The sequence below is a fragment of the Pseudopipra pipra genome, chromosome 17, assembly GCF_036250125.1.
Source record: "Pseudopipra pipra isolate bDixPip1 chromosome 17, bDixPip1.hap1, whole genome shotgun sequence".
NCBI classification, from domain to species: domain Eukaryota; kingdom Metazoa; phylum Chordata; class Aves; order Passeriformes; family Pipridae; genus Pseudopipra; species Pseudopipra pipra.
In genome coordinates, this window is record NC_087565.1 from 123,293 (window position 1) to 150,651 (window position 27,359).

The window sequence follows — 27,359 nt, forward strand, 5'->3', positions numbered from 1 at the left end:
GGGAGTGCACAAGGATAAAGAAATAGATTTAATCAAATGCAGTTGTATTTCATTTACAACAATACTTGCTGTCACTTACTTTGCTCCAGAAGTGCATTTAGTTGTTTTCCTGTGGCATTTCCCTCCAGGAGCTGAAGCTTCACTTGTTCCTGTGAAGACCCTGTATTTCTGCAAATACCTTTTCCTGATGCAAATTACCCTTTTTTTTTAATTAACGTGTGTTATTTCAGTTCCACTTAATCCACAACTGTGTTTAACCAGCATTTGCAAGATTGTTTTATAGTCTGTCCTGTTATCTCAGCACAGCATAAAGTTGCATTCAAGTTGCCTGCAGAATAAATACTGGGCTTTTATTGTGAGCAAGGGAGAGCTGTGTAATGATCAATCACAAAAGCCCTTGGGGATGGGAGAGATCAGCACTTTGATAGTGCTGAAGATGAATGGGTGAAATGAGTTTGATAAGCTGGTCTTTTCCTCAGATAATTGCTCTGGAAGCTTTCTAAAGCCACTTGGATCCTCTTTCCCTTTTGTTTCTGGGTAGGATAGTAATTCCTGTTTTTCCAGCAGCACTACTGGACGGGCTGCTGCTGTTACTGTTTTTAAACAAATCACAGTGGATTTATGCCACATTTTATCACTGACTATTGAACACTAAAGTATTAGTCACGATTTAACAAAATATTCAGACTGGATTCCTATTATTCCTCGCCAATTTGGCTAGTCCAGCACCCATGTCACTGAGCACAGCTCAGCTGAGAAGGACTGAGGGAGTGGGAAAGGGACTTCTCATCCTTCCTCAAGCTTAAATCTTTAACAGCAGCTCAGAAGTCATTAATCCTTGGTGCTCACCTTCAGCTCCCATCAACCTTTCTCTGGACTTTTTATACCCATCACCATCCTCCTTTTTCTCCTCCTGGATCATTCTTTTGCAGCAATCCCACAGGATCATCCAAAGAGGAACTTCTCCTGAAGCTGTAATACAAAACTCTTGCCCAGCTCACTTAGACCCCAGGTACATCCCTCTTCAGGCCCAAGGCAAATAATGCTAGCATTCATAGACATACTAACTTATTCTCAGCCACTAATGAAAATGGAGCCAAGAGATTTCACTGTATTTTTATTGTTTCACTGAATAAAATGGAATTTAAATACAGAATTAAAAATTTGTAAAAAATGTTATTAAAAGCCAGCATTCAAAAGTGGGTTGCACATCAGTGACCAAAAAATTTGCATTTACTTTTTGATACAAAGACAGGTCAGAAAAATAAAAAAAGCACATCCATCATCTGAAAAGACCTGATTTTTTTTTTTTTACGTTTCCTTTCATGTTTGAGACCTGATATTTGTCTCTTAAGAATCTCCCACGAACCTTGGCTTTCACAGCACTGATTCACATTGTTTGGTTTTCAAAAAACCCCAATCATTTGTAGTTTACAGTAGCAGTGATGTAGTGACCCCTCAATACATACTGACAGTATGTTTAATAAACCAGCATATGAGGGGTGGAAAAAAAATGCAGCATTATGTGATTTGCAGGGGTGCAATTTAGCCTGCAAAAGATCTTTGCGCTCACACCCCTGCCTTTACTAGTTGGGTATTTCTCGGGTTATCACATTCCTGGCATTCGCTCTTTGCCAACTCCATCACTGCAACAAAGAATTCTACAAGTGATGAGTGAATAGGTACCATTGATTTTTAATGCCCCATTTTAAAGCAGCTTGATCTTTCAAGGCACAAATTCCTCATCCTCAAGGAAAACAATCAGGCTCTTTTAGGCACAATTTAAACCCTATAAAAGAGGCACCTCCCTCAAGAATTCTTGACATCGGGGATCTCGGTCAGGGTTGGGAGGTGGTTTTTTTGCAAGTTTATATTATCGTTTCTTAAGAAGACAACTATGAAGATGGTCCAACCAGTCAATGCATCTGCATCATCTCAACCAAAAAATACTAGAAAGACTCTCTAATATATGTATAATTTTAAGATATCACCGCCACTCACATACTGTTCATAACAGGCTGGAAAGAATATGGAGTATGGCTCACCTGTTCTTCTAGGATCTTAACCACCACAAGAATTTAACCACACAGACAGAGAGTGAAGTGCCCTTACAACAGAAACTAGGAGTTTGAGATAAAGAGTAAGGAAAGCTACACATCAGCCTCGGGGGAAAAAAAGGAGAGGGGGGAAAATTCAGATTGCAATGGAAAGCAATTAATTTAACAAAAGAAATAATACTGGAGATTGTCACTAGTGCACCTAGAATTTGGCAAATGAAATACTTTGAGCATACACTTGCAGGGCAGCCCTGCCTCTGCCACAGGAATAAATATCCAACAGTGTTTAATAACGGTACATAAAAAGAGACATCCGGATTTCTGGATACAATGCATGTTCCATCCTCTGTAACTGCACAGTGGGTTCCCTCACATAAGGTATTTCAGTAACATCACAAAGGAATACAATTCTTCTGCGCTCCTCCTCCAGGAGTAGAGTCCTCTTTAGCTGGTGTTGGATGATGATGATGCAGCAGCAATGTGAGGTGCAAGTGTTTTGCTCTACCCTCATTCTCCACCCACAGCGACCACATTGTGCTGTGAGGGACGGACATGTGCAGCTGGAGCAATGAAGGCTCAGTTCAGTACCCACTGTGTGACCAGGCACAGGCACAGACCTCTCAGTTCAGCCACTTCACATCTCAGGGGAGGCTTGGTTTGTTTTGGACAGACATGTTCACACAGAATCCTCCACAAAGATGTTCAGTTTATGTGGCCAGGTCAGATTACTAACCTCAAATTAACTTCAGAATATTTCCTCTTTTCTGTTGACATACAGGTTGTCCAGCAAAATAAATGCATGTTTTACCCTCATCAATGGCAGCCTGTAGATTTGGTTTTGTATTACCAGCAGAGCTGTATGGGACACACATCCCTCTTGTCACACTGCACATCTGAAAGGTTGCTGTCCATTTTTTGCAAGGAAAGTTATGTTCTTGTGTTGCGTATGTATTTATCTGCAGTCATTAAATACAGGATGTTGGTATCACATTCCACCTGGCCTTTTTGCAAACACCCTTCTTCATTCTTCAAAGAACATAACAGTGTCTCTTAGTGAAACCTATGGTCTCAACTTCTGGTGATGTGCACCAGGCAATCATGGACCTTACCAAGGGGATATCCTTAATACCACTGCAGCAATTCGACTGTCTCTCCTCCAAATGGTGCATACGACCAAAAAAATACATAGGAACTGCTGCTTGTTTCCAACACCTCTGTTAGCAGGTAGGCTCACGTACTCTCACTGCCAGCTACCATGGAAGCAGTAAATAAAGTTGTTTTTACCTCCAAAGTCACAAGCATTGTCCAGTCTGTGACTACACCAGAAATGTCTCTATTTCCATAACTTCCAAAAACTTCAACCAAATGCTTTGTTTTTCTCATCTTTTCCTTAGAACATCCGAGGATAAGATGGGTTTTGCTTAATTATCCACTCAGCATGGGGGTTGATGTGGTACAAGTCCAAGAGGTAAGTGTCTGGGTCCAGGCAATGTTCACCTATTAAAACAAAAAATTCAGGAAAAAAACCCACTTTTTTTTATGTCCTTAGTTCTGTAGTTGTTAGGTTTTGGGTTTTGTTTGGTTTTCCCTCACCTAAAAATCAGTACTTGTTAATTTCAATATTACGCCATTCAGAAGTGTTTTCACAAATCTGGGGTAATGCTTCAAAATGAAAGAGGGTAGATGTACATTAGATATTAAGAAGAAATTCTTCACTCTGAGGGTGGTGAAGCACCAGCACAGCTTGCCCAGAGAAGTTTAACTCCTTTCTAAAACAAGTTAAGCATAAAAATTGGGTAACAGAGTCCTTATTTTCAGTTGCCTTTTGTACTTACCAATATTACCTCCCACTTCATACAGAAATAAGTTTGTGCACTCTGTTGAGTTGTTACTGCAGAAAGAAAAACACACTGAAGTTAAATCTTTGCAAAGACAGGTTAGGTTGCTCAGTACTGTTTATTGCAAAAGAATTGTTTGTGGTTCTGAGGCCAGCAATGGTCAAGGAAGCTACAGGCCATGGTACAGAGACCTTGCTGATCCTCCTGAACAGGTGTTGAGAAGGACACCCAAAACTGGAAAAAAACCCCACCAAGGCAGTTATTCCTCACTGGCAGCAAGCAGCACACTGTATGCAAACACTAACTTTTCAGTTGGAAAACAACAGGCATAAATATCAAAGTTCACTGTCAGCATTCCTCAAAAACTGATGGACTACTCCAGAGAAGCTCACTTGCAGGAAGACTTTGGCAGCTGTTAGTGAGATACCAGCTGACTCGTAATCAGCCAACTTCCCCTCCATCCTCCTTGTCTAGACACCTTGTGTGACACAGTCAGGAGATGCACTGCTGCATTACCTACTAAATACAGTCTGCAGGAATGGTGACAGAGTGGGGCAGGAACTCTTCTGTTCATTTTTTGGGTTACTTCAGCAATTTACCACTGGAGCATAGGAGGGAATTGCAGAGTTCATTTTAGGAAATCCCTACATTAACATATTCATGTTGAGATTACTACTCCAGGCAGGTAATTTGCACAGGTGATGTTTTTTCCAGGTGAGTTAGAGAGGATTTGCTTTGCAGGGTCAATGTTATTCCAATTTTCCTTCCTTTCTCCACCTACTTTTCCAGCAAGGTTGCTGGAGTTCACTTGCTGTCCAGCAGCCCAGAGGGGATGGGACCACTGACCTCTTGACAGCCTAAGCACAAAATGGAATCACTCAGCTGAACTAACAGTTGACTTCCCCATCCAACACACTATTTCCACTGCTGAGAATAGAGAAGCAGAGAACAGTCTCCTCATGATTCACTGTGTTGCCACATCACCTCAGCCACAAGATCAAAACCAGCAACCACCTAGTTGGGGTTTTTTTGTTTGTTTGTGGTTTTGTTTGTTTGTTTGTGGGGCTGGTTTGTTTGTTTGTGGGGGTTTTTTGTGTGTTTTTTTGTTTGTTTGTTTGTTTGTTAGTTTTTTTTTTTTAAGCAGAGAAAAAGCAATTTACCACTTGAGGAGGTTGACAGTGTTAACAATATTCCAGCCATTCTGGCACAGGTTCTTTTGAAACTGCCTGAGGACATCCGCAACCCTGATTGCATTGTTCAAATGCACCTCCAGTGAGTCCTTCAGGAGGAGTGATGCGTGGACTTTCACAATCTTCGAAGGCTGAACAAAAAAAAAAAAAAAAAAAAAAAAGAGCTTAAAGAGTTTATTATCAGTCAAAACCCCAAGTTTCAAAATAGATTGGAGAGTGTGAAGAATTACACCTATCCAGCCAGCTGCTCATAGACTTTAGCCTTGTTTCTTATTCCACACATTCTACAGGTTAAAAACTTAAAGCAGCATCAAGGTGAGCATTCTAAATAAATCACTAGCATTTCGGTGCTGTGTCCGGGAAAGGAGACCTGTGCTCTCCATCAGCGAGCGGTGGTGCTCTCTGCTGTTCAAACCCAGCACTACCACCAGAAAGCGACACAAGCTTGGATGAAAATAGGATTTGTCGCAAGAAATTTTAACAAACTGGTTTGCACGAGTCTGAATGACTTCTCTGAAATTCATTTAAATTACTGTAAAAGGAGTTTTGACAGCTGGATTGCAGACTACTGAATTTCAGAAAGGTAGTTTCCAAAGAAAGGAAGCACTGAGCCATCACAGAGCTGAGTCCAAGTGGGGTTTTTTTCCAACACTGTTTTAATCAGCTACTCCATGAAGTAACTTCTCAGAACTTTTGCCAAGAACACTGAATTATTCTCACAGGATTTAATCTGCTGTAAGTTAATTTTGCAATCCCAAAACCTCTGCAAAAACAGTGCACAAGATTGAGTCCATTAGAACGGTGTTAACCACTTCCTAAGCATGGGGTCGTCTGTTTGATTGCCTAAACAGTAGCTGCCCTATCCAAAATGACAGCACCTTCAACAGGGACATGTCATCTTAACAGCTGTATTTTAGGCAGACATCATCTCAGTATTCCAGCCATAGAAAGGTGGGGAATGTATTGGCTTGTGAGAACATAGACTCTTCTTCAGGAATGCAGATTTAAACTTTCAATTATTATTTCTACCTGCAGACTCCAACTAAGCTTATGTCCTTAGAGCATCCTGGTTGCACCAGCACTATGTGATATTTCAAATCCAGCCCTGCATGATATAACCCAACCCCTACAGACCTGCACATATTCAACTAAGATGGCTACCAAAAAAACCCAGGCAGAATGGCTCCAAGGATCTTTTCCCAACTTTGATACTGAAACAGATCAGGTAGAAACATCTGTTTAAACAACCTCAGTCTGCACCAATACAAGAGTGCGCAGAGCCATCTGGGAACTTCCCATCTGGGAACGTTCATCAGGGAACTTTTCTCCCTTTAAGCAGCAAGAACCTCCTCCTCAAACCCTTCCATACATATCAACAGCATTATGGAGTAAAAAGAAAATTAGATACAATACTGCTATAATAACCTAAATTTTTGTTTTAAGTTCCTGAAAATAAGTCTGCCTTTATCACAGCAGATGTGTCTGTGCCAACACCCAGGGCACCCAGAGCCGCGTGAATTCTGCTTTTCACGTGAGGCAAAGACCAGCATTTCTGCTCCTGGTCTCTTCCCTCTTCATCTGCTTTTCACCAAGTGTTTTGTAGCCTGAAACGTATTTAGTGTTCTTGTTGTTGGAATCAGTTTTTGCCACAATCTGGCCGAGAGAGTCTGGGAAACTGTTCCTCACTATTCTGCAACTTTTTTCTCTCTCTTGCTCTTCAAAGAACATCCCTCTTTACAGCTTTCTGAGTTCTCATGAAAGCATTTGACACTGCCATGAAATGGCTTGTTTTTTCCAAGTCCCAACTCACCTCTGCCTGGTTCTTTTCCACCTTATCTTTATCAGCATGAATCTTGCGCAACAAATTTTTAATTCGCTTGTCACAGAACTGGTACCTTTTGCTGTTGCTCTCGTTCAGCTTTCTCACTTGAGCTACCAGAAAAGAGGAGACCTGGGCAAGGGAGAAGGGAGAAAACAGGAATTAAATCAAGCAGAGATGAGGATGTCATTTAAGAAACCAGTCATCACTTTATGAAGCTCCTGAAATAGACAAAATATCTGTGTACCTTGAAGACAAGGTAGTCTTGGAACTCAGTCAGAGGATTTGCCTACAGATGTTTAACTCCTCTGAAATTTCCAAGACTATTCCCTCCCCTCTTCTAACTCTAACCAGATCAAGACACTGCTGCACCATACTGCCAAACACGTGTGCAACTTACTGTCCAGAGCAGATCCTGGTAATGTATCATCATCCGTACCACATCAGCCGCTCCCTCTGCCAGCTGCTTCTCTTTCCCTTCAGGGATCTTGTTTGGCAGCCCCTTGTGCATAAAGAGGTTTGGGGCCATGACTGTGGAAACATTCCAGAGGTTCATTTTGTTGTTGTTCTCCCTGGCAACCACTTTGCTGAGAAACTCAAGTAGAGCCTGAAGAGAGGGAAAGAGACTTAAGACTATGGCAATTGCTGGAGAGATCACTTAATTAGCTTTTTCTTCTTGTTATCTATGAGCAAATTCTCTTTCCCCAGTCATGAAGTTCAGTGACCAGTTTCTAATACTAAAACGGCAACAAGCAACTATACTAAGCATACTAGTTTGTCCAGCACTTAGAGATCAGGAGAGACAGTCCGTGTGGGAAGCAGATGGGCTCTTACTCCTTGGCAGGTAGCAATTTACAAAGTCGAGTCGTAAAATTTGCAGAATCTAAAGATAAACCCCTCCTTCTCTTAGTATCCTTTCAAAGCCATTCCCAGATGTGGAAAAATAAACCCTTTTGGATTATTTCTTTCACCTCACACCTCACCAGAGCCATGACAGATCATCTTTGGCTCAATTATGTATTCCAGAACCCTAAAGTTTTCAGGGTGCTAAGTCAGCCTTGCCTTTAGTACCTGGAAGCTGAACTATGCAAGAGAAAAAAAAAAAGCAGTAGCAACCACCATAGCTCTTATAAAGCACAGAAAGCCAGAGGTGGTGGTTATTTAAAAGTCATGCAGACGTGGCACTTGGAGGTATGGTTCAGTGATGGCCTTGGCACGGCTGGGTTAATGGTTGGACTCAATGATTTTAAGGGTTTTTTCCAATCTAAATGATTCTATGTTTTTTCCAGTTAAAACCAGAACAAGCACTTTTACCTTTAGAGTGTTTCTGTTGGGCTCTGGCAGAATCAGGATCAGGAGGTTCAGCGCTTGCAACCTTTGCTTCAGGTCTGGAATATCTAGATAGGGAGAGCAACAACAGGACAGAGGATTCAGGCTTCTGACACTGTTCTTCTTGAGCAGGGAATCCCCCAAAGAATAAGGCAATTACTTATTGCAGCGTTTGTTGTCTAGGATTTGAGAACTTGCTTTATAGAAGTAAATCAAGCTCATACTGTCCTTTTGAAGGGAATTACCCATGTTTTAGAAGACTGGCTCATTTCCTTCAGAGTACACAGTCTACCAGCAACTCTGATTCCCTTGAAGGGCACCAAATGACCCCATTATTCCCCGTTTCTTGAACAAAGAAGCTGTGCACTGAAAAAGTTAGCTTAACCCATCCAAACCACTCACTGAGGCACAAACCTCAAACCAAGGTGCTCGCAGAACATTGCGTTACCTGCAGTCAAGCCAAGATTGTACACCCTGGCCAGTGGCCACAGCTGAGTTTTCATGTCCTAATTTTTTCAATGACCTAATACAGCATGGCAGCAATGCTGTAGCCTCAAATGACACAACATAATGTAGACTTCAGGATAGTGTACAAAGACATACTCAAGCAAGCACCAGCAACTATGACTCTCAGTCATGCACTTATTCCCATTGGATCCGCAGGCTCCCAACACACCTGACAAGAGAGTTCAAGGCCACAGGAGCTTTGCAAGAAGAGCACAAACCAAAAAACTGCTGCCAAGCAGGCAGAGCAGGGACTCACTTTGCACAGCAGCAAAAGCAGGGAGGTACTCTGCTGTTAGCAGCGGGGCTGGCAGCTCCCGTATGAACCTCTTCAGCAGCCCAGACACATCATTCTGATGCACTTCATCCCAGCGGAAAAGGCCAGTGTAGAACTCCCTTTCTAGCTTCTGTTCCAGACTCTATTAAAAAGATGGCATTTATTACAAGCAGGTATAAGGGAAAATTCTGTAGCTGAGCACTAGGAGGGCAATCTGTCAAGTCAAAACAGTGCATAGGCCCTCACAGTATGCACTCCCAGATTTCCCAGGGTATTTCTAGTTGTAATTGGAAGGGAGATGAGACAGGTTATTAATAAATATTAATATTTATTATTTTGGGTTATTTAGATACTCGCTTCAGCAAATGCTCCCTGATCACCTCTGACATTTTTAAACACTGCTAAAGAGCTCATACCTTGATCCTGGTCTGAGACCCAGAAACTCTCAGAATGCCCTCTGTTTCAAGTCCTCTCTTCTCCAAGCAGGACAACAGCTATTAATAACGGGGGAAATGAGAAAGCTATTAGGCACAGATGATGAGGAGTCAGCCCTTCCTTTTCACAGGATGACTCTGGGGATCAGAGGTGTGATTGAAAGCAGAAGAGAACTTACTGCCTGGAGTAGCAGAGGAACCTTGGTGTTGGGGAGCAGCTTTTGGTCATTTTCCAACAAAGTGTTGAGTGGAACTCCGAAAAGCCTTTTCTCTACAACAGAAACAACAGTTCGTAAGTCTGTATCACCTCTAATACAGGGCTAAGGGGTATATCCCCCACTGCAGACTAAGATGGCACTTTTGCAAGCATAGATACTGGAAAAAGAGAGGAACAGTTAAACAAGACAAATGCATTTAATAGCCAGATATAAATGTGGTACTAGGTCTTGATGTCATGATCCAGTGACTTCCAGGACCAAGGAAAATACACCTGTCACAAGGTTGCTTATCAAAGACTCTCTCTGTCCTAACATTTGGGACATAAATCTATGAGAAGATGAGTGTAAAAAAAAAAGGCACCAAAAAAGAAAAAAACATAACAAAACACCCCAACTAACCTGTTGTTTTCAGTTTTGCTGCTTTGTTTCTCTTCAGCTCAAAGCCCAGGATATCACAGAGAGCTGTCAGTTCAATGAGGGCCAGTGTGGGGATCTTCTTCATGTCCTGAGCAGACAGATCTCCAATCCTGGTCACTCCTAGTCTGCCCTTGAGGATCTTAAATTTCTAAAGGAAACCACACACCCCCAGAAGCTTCAGTTCAAGTTGTCACTTTTTCCACTAGTAAACAACTTTTGCTGTATTCTTACGACTCTTTATCATAACCAGCCACCTGTTCATTCTGCTGTGTTCAAGACCAGACACATGCCCAAAACTGCTCCTACTCAACCACTAGTTGAATAAATATCTTCCCTTTTCAGTATTGCTCTTCGATTATATTGGACATTCCAATTTATCTAAGTTAAAGCCTGATACCCACCCTGATCTACTTGGATTTTGGAAGCAGTCCAGTTCATCTGCAAAGAAAACTGTTAGGATGATGAATAAATAAGTCCAGTTACTCTCCCCTTGTCAGAGGAAACAACACAGATCTGTGTCAAAATAGATAGTTTCAGATATAAGTCTTACTTCTTTTGACCCTCCACTATACAGTGTCTATCCTTGCCCAACACTGCAAGGATAAAAGCACTATGTACCCAAAAATACCTAATACAGACCCATTGCAACACTATCCACAGAGGATGTTTCCAAGAGCTGATCATACAACCGAACTGAGTGTCTTGACAAGAACAGATTAATAAATTCTAACAGGAGAAATTCCTTCAGTGCTTACAGTTAGAGCGTTTCCATCCTTTAACTTCCTAGATTCAGACAGGAAGGATCCCTTGAGGAGGACAGCTGCTTGCTCTGAGTAGGCAACATCCATGTTGAACGTCTCCTCTTTTCCAGGGTTTCGAACTGTGCGGGAGTAACCCTGGGTTTCTGATACAGAGGAGAAATTGTCTCAAATTTCTGAAAGCCAGGAGGGTGAAGCTTAGAAAACAAGAGTACTAAAAAAGATTTGGTATCATTGTTTTTACAAAATCCTATATTAACATACAAACACAGAGTCCTAATAGTACAGCCCTGACACTGATCAATAGATGAGAATAGTTTGAAGTCATAACATTACAGCTACAATCATCAGACCACTGGTAAGACAAGTATGGCCTTAAATTACAGGACACACCTATGGCTAACTTCTCCTTGCACAATTGCATATAGTATTTATAGGATTTCACCACATGATCTTTACTAGACTGATTCTATTTTCATTTTTCAGTTGCTTTCTTGCAGAGTTACCGTTATCAGTTTGAGTAGCAAACTATATAAACTATATATAAACTATAACAACAACTATATAAGTGTATCTATCTATCTATCTTTCCTTCCAGTTTCAGCCCTACTTCAGATCCTACTCCTCATTCAGTCCAACTCTACATTTAAAAACTCTCCTTACTTCTCTGTGCATTTGTAGTCTGTAGATTCTGCCACAACAGATCTGGGTTGGACTCCCCTTTCTCTGCTGCTGTCTCCTGAAAAATAAGAAAAATGTTGTTTTCACTAAAATGAAAAGAGGAGCAGAACTTCAGGAAAACAGCTGAAAAGCCAATTGTTATGTATTCTCTGACAAAAAACCCACAAAAACAGGCATCAAACAAAAAAACCCCAAACCCTCCAAAAAAGGCAGCTCTACTCTTCCTCCAGGATTTTTCAGCTGCACAAGGTCAGCTTATCAGAACTGAACTTAAGAAGTTCTTTTGTTTTGGTTAATAATGATGATTTAACATGTCACTGGAATAAAGAAGACACAAGAGGGCTCCAAATGATGCCAGTGCTCCATGAGGCTGTCATGCTGTAGACAGACACCACATAGAGGCAGGATACAGAATTGTTCCAGCAGCCTCTAGGAAGTTTATGAATCTTCAGGTTTTGTAATAACTTATCAGCACTGCAACCAGGATGTAGAATTTCTCCAATCTCAGCTCCATTTCAGCTCAGGGGATGAAATCATCTCTTTGGACATGACAGCAGCCCTAGACCCAGAAAGGCAAGTCAGCCACCAGAAGGCAACAAGGTCTTTCAAGAGATCCCACTAAAACAACAAACCTCCGAGCTGGCCACTCCGAAAATGTCCCGGACATCACGCACAGAGTGCTTGTTCTTTCTCCGGCGGGAGCGGGAGTAGGTGTCCAGCCGGCGCTGCACAGCGGCCGCTTGGGTCTGCGTCAGGGTGGAGAGCAGCACGAGGTTGTCACTGTCTGAGCCACGGTCTCCGAGGAGCTCGGACAGACCCGCGTCCTGGAGCCACTCAGCTTCAGCTTCTCCCTCTGCCAGGCAAGGGATGAGAAGGCAAAGTGAGCAGATAAAAGAAATTTGGGTGCTTGCAATGCTTCAGAGGCAGAAAACCTGAAGTTTGAGCCATCCCCTTTCTGAGGTGGCAATGGGACATCAGTGGAAGTTTAGGTTAGGTTCCTAACATGTCCTGGTTAGGAAGCCACAGCTGTTCTCAAACTCTTAGCCCTATTCCCTGGTACCCAGCTGCCTGTGCAAAGGGGAGCTCTGACAGCTGGCAATGGAACACAGCCCCCCCCCCCGAGAGAACGGCAGTGTCTCCCTGAAGCACACGTGATCCTTTGACAGCTTTGAGAACGGACAAAAGGTCTGTGAGAAGCCACAACACTGCATATTCGGCTTTTGTACTTTTCCAAATTACTTGGCTATTTATTTTAATTTTTATTTATCTATGCGTATGCCTGTATATCAGTTTCTTTTTTCTTTTAATATCCGGACCCTGATCTGGTAGATTCAAATGTATTTTATTTAATATACTCGCAGAACTATTTGTTTGCACCATCCCTACTCTTTACCTTTTAAGTGAATTGGTATCCATACACTCAACAAAAGCAAAAACGTTATTCTTGCTCTGTGTATTCCCTTTATGTCTGGGCCTATTCAAAACATCACTAAAATTAAAGACCATTTCAGATTCAGAAGGAAGTGTGAGAAGCCTGGAGATAGTACAGCAGCATCACTCAAAAATCTCAAGTTCACTTCATTCCTTAATAAAGTTGGACTTCAAACACAGAAGACAATTTTTTTCTTATGAGTTGCACTCATAAGGAAGTGAGAAAGTGCCCTGAGCAAGGCAGCTACTTGAAATCCAAAGAAACAATTTAGCAGGCAGTTTCAACTTTAACACAGCAAACACCACAAAGCCTTTTATCTTTCTGTTCTACGCACCACATGGATTCACTGCAGGCAGCTCCAGTACAGCTCTACCAAAGGTTATATTGGGAAAAGAAAAATCAAAACTGAACTGACACAGAACAGTCCATTCCCAGTCTTTCTGTCCTATGCAAACTTCTATCTCTTCAGCTATCACAGCTGCTCAGGCCAAGTTTTATTATTCCTGCATCAATAATAAAGCAGCCAAGCAGCTCTTCCTGAGAGATTAAATAACGTCATTTTTTCTGGAGAAACCTCTGTGTTCATGCAGCTTGCAAACATACGTTGTGACAATTAAAACTCTTCTCAGCCTTCAGAGCATACTATTTGTGTTTTTAGGTGCTGTAATGAATCAGAACATTTCTCTTCATCACACCACAACAGAGCTGGACTTGAAGTCAAATAATTCCCTTAATGAATCTACTGGCAAACTATCTGGTTTTCCTACATGGTCTTGAGTTTTGGTCTTTTCCCGTGCCTGGTTCTACAGTATCTAACAGTTAAGAGCATCCCCCCAGTAGTGCTCATTTGGGCACAGCCACTCGTGGTCCCACTCACAACTCCTCACTGTACATTTGTCCTACATCCATGGTTTCACAGCAGAACAACACACAAAAAGCCTCTGGTTTATTTTGCCTTTGGGAACCAGAGGAAGTGAAATGTATTGCTTGCAAATTTTGAAAATAGCCATTTCAGTCATAACAGGAAACAAATCTAGTACACAACACTAAACAGCAGCCCCTAAATCGAACATCCATGTGAGCCTACTGCCCCTTCTGATGCCAAAGCAGCAGATTGTAATTCCTCTGTTTAATATTTTGGCCCAGTTATGTTTGCCAGTAGCACAAAAGGAAACCAGCAAAATAGGTTATTTATGGGGAAAAGGTTAAAAATGGGAGAGAAACAGGTCAGAACAGAGAGATCCACAGAAGCTGAGCTGCAGGCTTAAACCTGGAGAGCTGCTAAGACTTGCCTTGTGAGCAAGCAGCACTTCAGTGGAGAACAATTAGGAATGATTTCGCAAAAACTAAAGAACACCACTTCTAAAGACTTGCTCGAAACATAAGCTGGCCACAAAGAGCATTTGTAATATAGCATTCAGTTTCCAAGTATTTAAAGGACAGCTATGGCATCCTACAATTTCAGACTAAACATTAAGCACAGCTTCTTATCTAGTTTTTGAAGGTGGAGAAAGATCACTCTGCAGACAGTTCTCAGCCATGGGTACATGTTGGAAGGAAGTGAACAGGCGTTTTAGTGGCAGAGACCCTGCTGTGCTGTCAGGCCCTGGGGAGACCTTGGCAAACAGCAACAAGCAAGGAAAGGACAATGCTGTTTGTATTCCAGGAAAAAGCTACTTTCTGCTCCCATCAACCATTAGCGAGGCCACAAGACCATCAGCACCTTTCAGCTGTCCCAATTCTGCACAGTTACACTCTGACCTCCCAGGTCAGGAGCAGCTTCCCACAACACCTCCCCTCACACAGGGCTTGCACAGGAGCCCAGTTCTCCAACTAGGTCAGCTTTTTTGCAGTGCCTTATCTCCACACAGCCTCCTCACTGTTCCTTGTGCAGTGATTGTGATCAGCCACCTCTCCATGCTGTCTCCAGATGGAGCTGTTCGCCACTGTCCAAGTACAACTTCCTGGAATTTATGCAAAGAGCAATGGTGCCTCTGGCTCTGAGGAGCCTCAAAGCTTCCATGCTCCAACCAGAAGCTGCAGAGGTGTGAAAGCCAACAGGCACCAGTCAAATCCTGCCTCCACACCATCCAAAGTTTCCCCTCATCGCCAGTGCTCCCAGCACAACCCTTATTTGCCTAAGCTCCTTTGGAGAAGGTACCAGGAGCCCAAGTGTGCTGCACCACCTTCCCCAGCACACCAGGAAGGCTTTGCTACTCAGAGCATTATTTCAAGTCTGTCTGGTTTCAATGGCCAATTAAGCAGTCAGCTCCTGCCTGACAGATTAACACACAGCATTAAAAGACATTTCCTGCATACACATGGTAATTAAATTTCCTCCAGCATATCAGCCTTTTGGATATCCCAGACAGTCTTTCATCTCATGGCATGGTCTCTTTTCCAGAATCTCCTTCCTGATGCACTCGTTTTCTTGGTTACTTTGCATCTCTTCCAGTTCTAAAAAGCAAACTTACATCCTTTATGTAGGGACACAATCAGCAGACCTTAATGTTTATCATGTCTTGCCTGCTACAGCAAACACAGATGGTGATCTTCACATCCTTCTCTCCAGAGCCCCCCTATGAACTCAGGAGAGCTATTGACCCTATTTTTCAAAATGGACCCAGGAAAGGTATGATCCCAAACTGTGGGATCACTGGGTATTTGTCACCACTTATCATCCCTCCGAACACGCCAGGATGTTGTACCTTGCATGTCAAAAGGAAATGCTCATCAGGAAAAGGTTCCTGCTCACCAGTGATAGGACAATGAGTAAACTGAGGTTCAAACTGAAGGAGGGGAAATTTAGATTAAATATTCAGATGAAATTCTTCCCTGTGAGGGTGGTGAGGCCCTGGCAAAGGTTATCCAGAGAAGCTGTGGCTGCCCCATCCTTGGAAGTGTCCAAGGCCAGGATGGATGTGGGAGGTGTCCCTGCCCATGGCAGGGGGTGGAATAACTTGAGCTTTAGTGTGGCAGTGAGCGTCACAAGGAGGGTGCCGAAAGGCATCCTGGGAAATGTAGTTCCTGGTACTCTGTTGCACATGCCCCGTAGAATACTTATATGTAGTTAAAACATCGTTTGTTACTTTTTGAACCTCATATAAGATGTTGATGTTCTAAATAAAGTTGATTCAGACGCCTGCCACCCCAGGCATCAAGGTCCGTGCCCACAGTGCCATCACTTTAGTATCTCTTTCAATGCAAAAAATTCTATGATTCTAGAAGAGGCAACTGTATTCCAAAAATTTTGGAATACGATTGGTTTCAGTTATTCCAAAACACTGCATATAGTTATTTCAGGTTCCACTTATTCCAAAACACTGGATAGCATCAGGGCTACAGAAAGCCCATTAAAAACACCCTATGCACATGAAACAGTTTTCCAAAGAAAGAAAGAAAGAAAAAAAAAAAAAAGAGATATGCTGGAAAAACCTTGTGTGGAAGGACTCAAGGCTTTCTGGATGTTTACTGTGTTTTCTTGAACAGTGAATTAGAGAGGGAACAGTCTGCCTTCCGCAGAAGCAGCTCCCATAAAAGCCACTATGATGAATCTCAGAACCACGTACACAAACGAGCCTTCCAAAACACAGTCAGCTTTCACAGGGTGTTTAACATGCAGCCACCTGCAGTGGGAGTGAGATCCCCCCCACTTAGTGGGGCTGTTTGAAAAAAATCTGGAGCCTTGAACGTGCTCCTGTGACTAACCTTTAGAGTCAGCTTTGCTTCAGAAGCCAAAACCAGGCCGGGCCAGCACTTCCCTTCTGCAGGGCATTACCCACCACCCAATTAAAATAATATGTCTATCTCTGATTGACTGATAATATTCTAACCATACTCCCACATGCTTATAAATCGTTCAGGTGCATAAGCAAATTTCCTGTTTCAGATGTTCACATTCCTCTCCTCACTCCCAACATTTTTGGCAACCTACCCTCTTGTGTTTTGAGATCTGCAAGGCTGCATTCCTCTTGCTCGGCTTCAGCGCTCTGTTTAATGTTCTCTACTTCTAGCCAAAAACTGTCCATTGACAAGTTGTCCAAAGCCTCTACCCTGGAATTCGTGCCCTCTGACACCAGGGATGTCAAAGGACTCTTCGGAGGAAGCTGGCTCATTTTGCAAGGACAATTTCTGGTGCTGAGAGAGGAAGAGATAAGGAGAGAGAGATTAAGCTACACATATTCACACACAGCATTCACAGTACAGTCTTCACTGATTAACGGCTGCAGTAAAGTCAAACAGAGGTAAGCGCTGAACTTGCTGTGGTTAGTGTTTAGCAACACAGACAAGGTTGGGAGTAAATCCCCTAGAGAAGGGGGAAAATTGCTGTCCAAACCTGTGAGAGGACAAAGTATCAACACAGTTTTTCCAATGCTGCCCCTCCAGTGACCTCCAACACACCACCTACCACCACACTCTTGCTTCCAAGACTCCCCTGCAAGCTTGCACAGATACCCTCTACATTCACAGCCAACCAGGATGTTCTCCAAGCTTGGTGTATATGTGCTCCAAGGACCTGGAGCCTGGAAGCTCCCAGCCACAGCAGCCCAAACCCAGCAGGTCTGTGCTCCATATGCAAAAACTGGCACAGCTCCGTCTCTTGCATTTCAGCTCATGCAACAAAAAACTCAGATGGCTGAGGCCCCCTTTTCCTGCTCAGACCAGATTTTTCAGCTGTGAAACAGCACAAGTGTCCTGGGGAACCCAAGCATATGGAATTTTCTTACCACCCTGTTGATTCATTCATGGGCAGCCAAAGTCCCAGACTGGCCTTGTTCAGCTTTCAACCTCTGTCCAGAAAGCTGTGATGTTCTCATCACTTCATGAAATAGTGCCTCTCCTAAAATGAATTATAATTTTCTTTAAAGGGTTACAAGCCATTTAAACCCTGTTACACATCTTTTTCAAAGACTTAAAAAAATAAGGATAAGTGGAACATACTTATGAGAACACCTCAATAGTTCCAATTATGAATACAAAATTAAAGAGGCGGCACACTACACTAACTGTGGGTGGTTTGAGAAACACCTGGGAACAGCCACCACCACCAAACATAGGCCAGAATTCCTTTCTAGTTTCATGAAAAAATAAAAATATAAAAAATAAAAAGGCAGATTGAGTCTTATGCCTTGAAAACCATGACAACAAAACACACATGAAAAGCAGTTTAGATTCCTAACTCCTGGACTCTGAAAGTTATAGACGGCAAAGTATCTGGAAAGTTTTAGCCCCTTTCATTCCAGAAAGCCATTACTAGCAATTCTGGCACCAACTTGCTTCTGTTAGAAGAAGCATTTCAAGTCATAAAGGGCTAATTTTGAGACACATGTTATAGGACATTCTTAACTTGTATTTATGCATATGCATGCACATCATGCTCACACCTTATTCTAACATGCACATAGGCAGACCTTCTCTTCCAAAGGTCAGAACCAAAGCAATAACCACCACTCCAGGAACATCTGGAGCCAACCAGAGTGTTGACAACAAGAATAAAAGGGATTTGTTTGTTTTATAGGAACACAAAAGTAAAAGACTGAATTGAATCATTCTGCTATCCAGCCCTGGCAAGGGCAGAGGTGATCTGCTTGTTTAATACCCATCTGCTCTTTCCTATTCCTGGATATCCAAATAACAGGTCTCCACTTGACGATGCCGATTTATAGCCTGGTAGAACACTTAAAAAGTAAATCTTAGATTGACTATTTATTTACCTTCACAATCCATCTCCATCTCTCTCAGTTCCACTGCAGTAACCACTCCAAATAATTTTTTCCCCTTTGGACTTTTTACTTATATCTTTACCCATTAGGAATTAAAAATTTGGATCACACCCCTCATTAACTCTTCATCTTTAGTACTCCTCTCCATTTTCTCACATTTTCTGACAACCTACTCATAAGATTAAACAAAGCCACCTTGCCAGCATCAAAAAAGACTGTTTAATACCTTGCCATGATATCTCACTAGGATTCTATTTTGCAACAGTCAGTAGACATCAACACTAACACAAAACTAATTGGAAGGAGGCATTTATATTGGAAGGAGGAATTTATATTATCTTGAGGGAGTTGGTTTTGGCCATATTAATGTCAAAAACACTGGCATAGGAACTTGCACTGAAGAGCAGTCTCTCAACACAGAACACTAAGGACCATCTTACAAGCTCTCCTAATTACACTACTACATGCTTTCAGCAGGCACAAAACTACTCTTCTTGCCCTAAGTTACTGCCCTATACTCCTGTAGAATTTAGTTTATACAGATCAAAGCTGCTCTGAAATGTATCTTTCTTCTGTGTTAAGCTTGGTTTAGAGCTGGCTCATCTAACACCCCTAAAATCTCCATAGATTCACACCAAAACAGAATTTAGGTTTGCAGCTCCAGCAGAACCTTCCCTAGACCTGAGCAGCAGCTTGCACCCAGCAGATGTGCTCTGTGGCAAGCCTGTGTCACACATGGCTGTGACAATCCCTTCCCCATGCCTGCTGGAAAAAACAACACAATTTTAAGCCAACATAAATACAGTCTTCAGCTCTTTCCAGAGAGTGGCTCTTGACTTAAATCTTCTGCATGACTTACATAGATACCAGACCCTGAATGTGAGTTTCAGTCCAGGAGATGTTACTACAAGTGCAGCATTATTTATCTAAGGCATTAGGGCATATTTCTGGTGCACACCTGAGAAGGGTCACAGCATCCTTTCAGCTCAGGTTTCAGGTTCCAGCCTTGCCAGCAGCTATTTTTGATCTACCTTCAGTCCACACCAAGACTCTTGCACAGAGTACTGGTGTAAGGATATAGTTTTGCCACACAACAGCAAACTGCTGTCCCCATCCCACTCTGACTGTGTCTCCACACCACCCAGTTATTTTGCTTCCTTCTACAGCTGGAAATACAGATATTCTACTACTGCTTGCACCAAAACGCCCCCTGACCAGTCACACTATAAAACTACTCTAGAAAAGCCATCTCTGAACTACTTTTGTGTCAAGCAACTTAAAAGGCATCCTGACTTTCTCAACAGGCCCATGTACTCATGCACTAAACTCGATTTCACTGAGGTGCAGGATGTTATTGTTACACAGCAGCTCTACAAAGCAGCAGCAGGTTGCAAAGCCCAGCTCTAGAAGTGCTAAACTACAGCTGTTGCTCCTGTCTCAAAGGACAACACGAAAGTCAAGCGTTTACATTTAGAAAATGTTTTATTTTCTGGTCTAAGTATATTTTTTTTCCTTGAACTCAATGCCCAGTGCTTTGCAAATACAGCTACCCAGGTGGAAGGTTAATTTTAGATTCAGTGCACCTGAAAGATTGTTCTTCCTCATTGCATTCCCGAGTCAACTGGAGGGCAACTTGTGACGTACAAACACAGCAACAGTTTAGATTGAAGGCAGAGATTGTTGGCTTAAAATGTTAATCACTTGGTTGCAACTGGGCAAAGAGGAGGTAGAATAATTAAATTCACACTTGCACTGTCAATGTAACTAAAAGCATCAGATTATGAAGCTGTAAAAATTAATCCAACAAAAAGCAAACTGGCAGAAAGATCTAGTTAAGGACAACCATAAAGAACGGATTCTGTGGAAAGACTGACCATCCTAATGCAGCCTTCTCCTCTTGTTTAAGAGCACAGACAATTTCAGTGGGGCTTAGGCTTTGCCTAACACCTACAGTCTCTGACTTCAGTGTTAATGACACAGTTACGAGTAATTAGACTGGCATGGACTTTACAGAGTTCATTTTCTTATTGTTTTCCTCTCTCCACCCCCTCCATATGGATCCCTGGGAGCTCCCCATGCCTGCACAGTGCTGAGTCCAAGTGCTGGTGCCTCACTGATCCTGGGCTGGGAAACCCAGTCTCAGTAGTTCTTGATCTGTTCCTAGATACTGTCAACACACTGCAAATGTATCGCAAACACTCATTCACCCTCTTGAATATCAAAATAAAATAAACACTGTTGCTATGCATTTGTTCATTCCAGGCTTGAATCATTCCTGTCAGAGAGCTGCTCAAAGGACCTGGAGCTGCCTAGACTACTCTGCTTGCTCAACATCCCTCCCTCACTGAAATACCTCTCCAGCAGATGAATAAATAAGGAGGTTCCTTCTCAAGCATTTCAAGTAGAACAGGAGGCAACAAGTGTAAGCCAAGAAAATGGAATTCCTTTAATACTGATTCCAGAAAAACTAAGATGAGAAAAAGGCAACAAGAACAGAAGAATTAAGTCAGACAAGGCAGTCCTGCCACACAAGGAGCATCTGGTCTTTAAAAACATTTCCAAAGATTTGGAGCAAGCACAAAGGCACACAAGAAACAAAGAAACAGACTGAGAGTCTGAAATAACCTCAACAGCAAGTTGAGAGCAGTACACCAAGTCACAGCATCATTTATAATGATTCAGACCATGAGCATGAAACACAAGTGTCTTGAAAGGAAAAAAAACCCGAGAGATTAGTCTATCAACTGGTTGCGGTATTTTGACAGATAAAGACACTAAGTAAGAACAAAACTTATTTTATGTCACAACACATATCTTACCTGCTTTAAATTTGATTCAAGGTCAAAAACAACTGATGAGTACAAAAGCACAAGACTAAAAGAAATGACAAAGAAGTCCACACAGAAAAAAAGTCCCTCTTCACATTGCTTCCAGGTTCTTCCCCTAAGCAAGCAGTTTAAACCCAAATGATGAACTGTGAAGTAAATTCTGAAGAGAATGAATCACATGAAGATGAGCCTATCACAGTTCCCAACATGATAGACTTTGTTTAAAATCATGTGGCAGACGAAGGTGTCCAGAAACAACGGACAGGAGACTTTGGAAAACTGGAGAAAATCCTGAAGCAGTAAGTCACATATATATCTCTATTTTACATAGATATAGCTATAGATATTTTTCTTATTGGAGTTTAAACATTAGTCTCTCAAAGTTATCAATGCTAATGTAAGAACAAGTCCCTGTATGGAAGAATTCGATCTACTCATTATCAAAATCTTACATGAAATATGCATCAGCTACTTCATTCAGACACACAGAATTACACAAAACTCTATTCCCAACACAAATAGCAAATTTATCTAGGAGATGCCTCATGGACAAAAACTCCACAACTTTTATACAAAAGGCCTAAACCAAATGGAAGCTCTACCACAAATATTTAATGCCTGGATCAGTTACCCCCAGATTTTGTACAGAAACATCACAGACTACCAATTCCTTCCTTCTCCCCGTAACAAGAAGGAGGAAAGAACTACTGCAGTTTACTCTGAAGAGAAAATGAAAAGCACATGCTGTTCAGATTCCTTGGACCAGACCACAAAAGCAAAGAGACTAATTATCAAATTACTGTGGCAGCAACAAACAGTAACGTACCCAATAGACTGTTACCATGCTTTACTTTCTCTGGCTTAATTCAACTAAAGCAGCCAAAGAACCAGAATTAAAGCAACCTTAGTAGCAGTCTGCCACTGCTGACATATGTCTCCATAACTGACCACAGATTTGCTCACATAGTAGTTTCACTGAGAACATCCCCTATGAGAAGCCACAGTTCTTTAGCTCAGACTATTTTATCCAGCACTGCTGCTAACCACCACTTATGTTCCTATTAAGGCATTTTATCAAGGACTTTTCACATGTGGGACAGCACAGTTGAAGGTCTCTATAGCACCAGCAAGAATAGCTAAGATGTCACTACCACAATTTGTTAATAAGATTAGAGCTTGTTTTCAGTAACACAGCAATCAGCTCATCAAGACCTATTATGCAAGCAGCTCAGGGAGCAGCGTCATTTCAGGTTGTTTTGAAGAAGCCTGTTCTGCAAGTGATAAAGAGGATGCGCCAGATCGTGCTGAGAGTGTGGGGTAATCCCTACTAGTTCCAGCTTTCCCTCAGACACACAAGAAGGCACAACCTCCTGTCCTGGCATCCCCAGTGACATGAGAAAGAAGGAATAGAAGTCCTTTGCTCTGTGGATTTGTGGAGGGAAAGATGTGAATTCTGATGCTTGTATGTATCCCACTGCTACCCCTGAGCACCTCCAACATTTTCTGTGCTGGACAGGAACTCCAGATGGTGGTGGAACACCAGCACAGGTTGCCCAGAGAAGCTGTGGACGCCCCATTTCTTGAAGTGTTCAAGATCAGGTTGGATAGGGCCCTGAGCAACATGACCTGATCATGGGCATTCATGCCCATGGATCAGGTTGGAACTAGGTGGGCGTTAAGGTCCCTTCCAACCCAAACCATCCTGTGATTCTACGATTCTGTGTTACCTCTATCACAGCATTGGGACTTTTAACTAAAGCACAGGTTATAACTTACCAATAAGGGTCTCTATTAAAGTATTTAGGGGTAAAGAAATTCCATCTCAACTTCTTTGTCTCAGGCCTTCATCCAGAATAGTTAGGGGCTAAATGAGCAAGCTAAGAAATAAGGAAAGTTGCCTGTAATTACAGATCTGCCTGGAGGTATCTCAGACCGAAACTCAGAGCAGAACAAACACAGGATCGATAAGCCCATGCAGATACAGTCAAATTAAAATTATTCAAAGCCATTTTTAGTTTAGACTATCAGCTGGGTGTCTGTCCCATCACACTAGCATTTGTTTTGGCCTCAGAAGACCAAAGCTATGCTCCCTGTACATGGTTTCATGTTTGACTGTAAGGTCACTACAGATGAGCCCATTGTTCACTTTCCCCCCTTAGCAGGGTAAGCCACACAGGAAAGGGCTTTCATCCACACAGAAATCCAGCTGTGAGGAAGGGGTACCTGGCCAGAACAAACCTTTAGTAGTACTGGGATCTTTAAAGTGATTGTAAATTGATAAGGCTGATCTACAGGATGATTAGATGACAATCAATTAAAAGGTAGCATTCCCATCTCCACTGAATCCATAGTCACCTAAACACACAAGCTGCTTTATCTATCCCTTAGTCACAAGGACTTGGTCTGACAGTCAAATTCCCCTATCAATATGACACCAGGATCCCAAACCCCACAGCTCAGTAGCACTGGTTACAGATGGGAACCCCCACACACTTGTACCTCTGTACAGAAGCTGCCCTGGGCTTCCTCCAGCTGCCTTGAGGCTGAGCCTGTGCACAGGATTCTCACGAAGGAAGCAGCAAGCACAGACTCTCTGCCCTTTAGTGACTGTCTGTCACCGCCCCGAGCACACACTGCCAGGGATTTTGCCGAGACCAGAATGAGTCAATACTTCCCAGTTACTGAACACATCCTCAAAACATGCTGCCGTTACACCAAATGAGACAGCTTGACTTTATTTCCATCACTGCTGTGACTTCAGGCAAGATGCTAACCTGTATACATCTGAGATGCCTAGGTTTGGGACAAAGGGGTGAGGGACCACCTGGCTTCAAAAGGGAAGGCTGCCAATGTGTTTGAATCCACTATAAAAAGGCTGTGAACTTATTTCTTGTGTGCTCATTCATTAACACAAAGACTTTTTACAAAAGCAGATTCACGTATACTAAATATTTGGCCTCCAACCTCTTTAATGTTGAACTTTGAGTAAATCAGGATGATAGAGCTCATTCTCATTTCTTCTTGTCGCCCATTCTACCAGTGCTTGGCAGTTACACTGCCATGAAAAGCCCTTGGTAAAAATTTATAACTAATTCTGTAACTAGTAACTGGAGTGCTGCCAGCAAGTGCAGGGCCAGTGACCCCACCCATGAGCCTTCTCAGGTATCACCAGCTTCACAACACCCAGAGGAGGAGCAGGAGGCACAGCTGGCTCAGCAATGGCTTTTTCTCAGTGTTGCTTTGGAGCCAAGACACCACCACTGCTGTGTAAGCCAGTAGGTGTCTTAGTGGGAACCCAGTGAGCATGTCACAGTCACTGATCAAAAATAAACAGTGATTACAGGCAATTAATTAGAAGGCCAGGATGGCTGGTGTATCATTGCTGTATTGTACAGGCATGTCTTAGGTAAATCCTAGCAGAAAGGCTTAGTTACACATGTACACACAGGACATGTCTCACCTGTGGTGAGTTCCGAGTGAACCGGTGGGAAGTGCCACTTGGTTGGAGTTCAGTGTTTTGGTCAAAGTTAGTGAGCATGTTTGAGGTTCCTGCTGTAGGATCTGTTCAGACCTGACCACACAGATGTTCTAGCACCAGTACAAACACTGGAACTCAACAAACTCGTTTGGCAAAAACATAAGTTGTTAACAAATATTTTAATTTTTACCAAAGGAGCCCTGCCATACTCAAGGTGTTAATCTTGTTCTCTTAAACACTGCGTCAGTCTCCTAAGATTCTTCTTTTTTTTTTTTTTTTTTTTAATCTCAAATTTTGTCTGGGGTCTTTTAAAGATTTCTTGTCTTGCTTTGAACACACAATGTCAAAGCAGACTAGAAAAAATGAGAACTCAGACAGAAACGTGAAAACATGAGCTGTGATTAGAAGTAAAATTCAGTACATTCACACGAAACCAACAGATTTCAATTACTACAGCAGGGAAACATTCTAAAACTTGATGCAACTTCTAAGCTCATGCAAATACACATTAAATGAATGTCCAGTAAGCACACCAGCAAGATGGTGTTTGCCAAGCAAAGCAGTTCAAATTTCAGTTCTATCCTCTAATGCTTTGCATGATATTTATAAATAAGCAGTTCTTACCTTTATATAGTTCCACAAATCCCTGAACAGCCCCCAAACCCCAGGAGCTGCCCAGGCAGGTTACCAGTGAACCATGGAACAGGCAGTAGACAGTTTAGTCCCCCAGGTCCCACTTCCCCAGCTTGCTGCACTCAGCCCAATTACAGAATTAGCACAAGAAAAAAGAAAGGGTTTTTTTAAACAAGGTTTCATTTCAGGATCAAGGCACTCAAAACCCCATTTAAAGAGCATATAAAAGCCTCCTCACTGCTCGAAGTTCACCTTGCTTCCACACTCCGTACCTGCTCAGCACCTGGGCACAGCTGCCTGCCCGGGCAGGAGTCAGCACTACCCGGGGCCTGGGAATCCCACTTCTGGCCATCCAAGAGCCGCACGTGCCACGCTTGTCCATGTCCAAGTGGGGAGGAGGGCGGCAGTCAGTCCATCCGTGCTCCTCCGAACACGGCCGGCCACTCGAGGAACGGCTCACCCGCGAGGTGCCGGCTGGGTGGCCGCGAGCATCCTGCATCCACCCGCCTCGGCAGTCCCCGGAGAAATGACAGTAAATCCACCCGATCCTTCCAGTGCCTGAGGCTGAGCCGCCCACGCCTGGGACAGGGGCTGAAGGAGACAGCCCACAACCAGCACTCAGTGCCCGGAGTACACAGAAAATAGCGACGAGCTTTTCCCAAGGCTGGGCTGAAGCTAAGGCTTGCTAAACATTAACATAAGCCTCGGCCACGTGAAAAAGTAACTCCCTATCACAGCCCTGGGAAGGAGGAGTCAAAACAGCCTATTTGCTCTTTAAAATTATACTTCCCTGCAGTGAAAGAACATCAAGAAAAGCATGAAACATCTGTCTGGGGACCTCAGGACAGCAGGAAAAATCTTCAAGTGCTTATTAAAAAAGCAAATTCAGCATTTCTTGCCATAGTTGAGCAGTGAGTAAACCCCAGCTGGATGTAAGACACTGGTGTTGAAAGAGCAAAGCTAACCCGTAACACCCACAGAGGATATTTTGTAAGATCCACATTATTCCTCAAATTCTCATCAACAAGCAAAGCACAAGTGAGTGAACGGTTAAAGCAATTCGATTCTTTTCAGCCATCCCTGACAAGTTTGTTCTGTCCTTGTTATTCTCTCCATCAAACCTCCTTTCACAGTGTTTCTGCAACTCTCCTTTCTTATAACATTTACTATTCATAATCCCAAAGTTAAGGGGACAAAAAGTGATTTATTTAAGTTTTCCTAACAAAGGTACACAAAGCTTATCCAGCACAAGTAATAATCCCTCTCTGTGCTTCCAATATTCCCAGTAAGGCTGAATCTACAGCTCAGTCTCCTCTGCCTCCAACAGCTTAAAGGGCAACATCAGCAAATTTAGAGACAATCCCTCATAAAAGGATGCAAAGAGCCCATTTCAGCTTTGTTCCTACTAATATGGCTATTTATCCAGTCACTGCTTTAATCCAGTCTCTTTAAATCCCCTTTGCTGCCAAGGGAATGCTGCCTCACTGCCCAATATCAGACACCAGGGCTGAAGAAGGGAAGTTGTTTGGTCTGGGACACTTACAGCTCCCCACAGCATGTGAAAATACTCACAGGAATTTCTACCAACCCTCCTCTCTTTTCCTCCTTACCCACAATTCCTGTGAAACTTTATTCCTCCCCTCAAAATTGAAAACTCAGGTTATCCATACAGCTCCCCCTCCATCAACTCCAAACCAAGATAAACTACAGAATGTCCCAGCTTGTGAAGTTCACAGTTATAAC

At 42.7% G+C, this 27,359-nt stretch overlaps 1 protein-coding gene across 1 annotated transcript; it reads right to left on the reverse strand.

Annotated features, from left to right (window-relative positions):
- Window positions 1-1,101: 1,101 nt before the first annotated feature.
- On the reverse strand, window positions 1,102-26,302 carry ARHGAP40 (Rho GTPase activating protein 40). The gene is made up of 15 exons (XM_064673593.1): window positions 25,889-26,302; window positions 16,889-17,091; window positions 12,155-12,375; window positions 11,505-11,580; window positions 10,839-10,987; window positions 10,066-10,231; window positions 9,628-9,719; window positions 9,431-9,508; window positions 8,997-9,156; window positions 8,219-8,301; window positions 7,305-7,511; window positions 6,896-7,036; window positions 5,056-5,216; window positions 3,893-3,948; window positions 1,102-3,554 (listed from the first exon to the last, which is right to left on the reverse strand). The coding sequence occupies exons 1-15, from the start codon at window positions 26,113-26,115 to the stop codon at window positions 3,448-3,450; spliced, it is 2,127 nt and encodes a 708-aa protein (XP_064529663.1). The 5' UTR covers window positions 26,116-26,302; the 3' UTR covers window positions 1,102-3,447.
- Window positions 26,303-27,359: the final 1,057 nt, after the last annotated feature.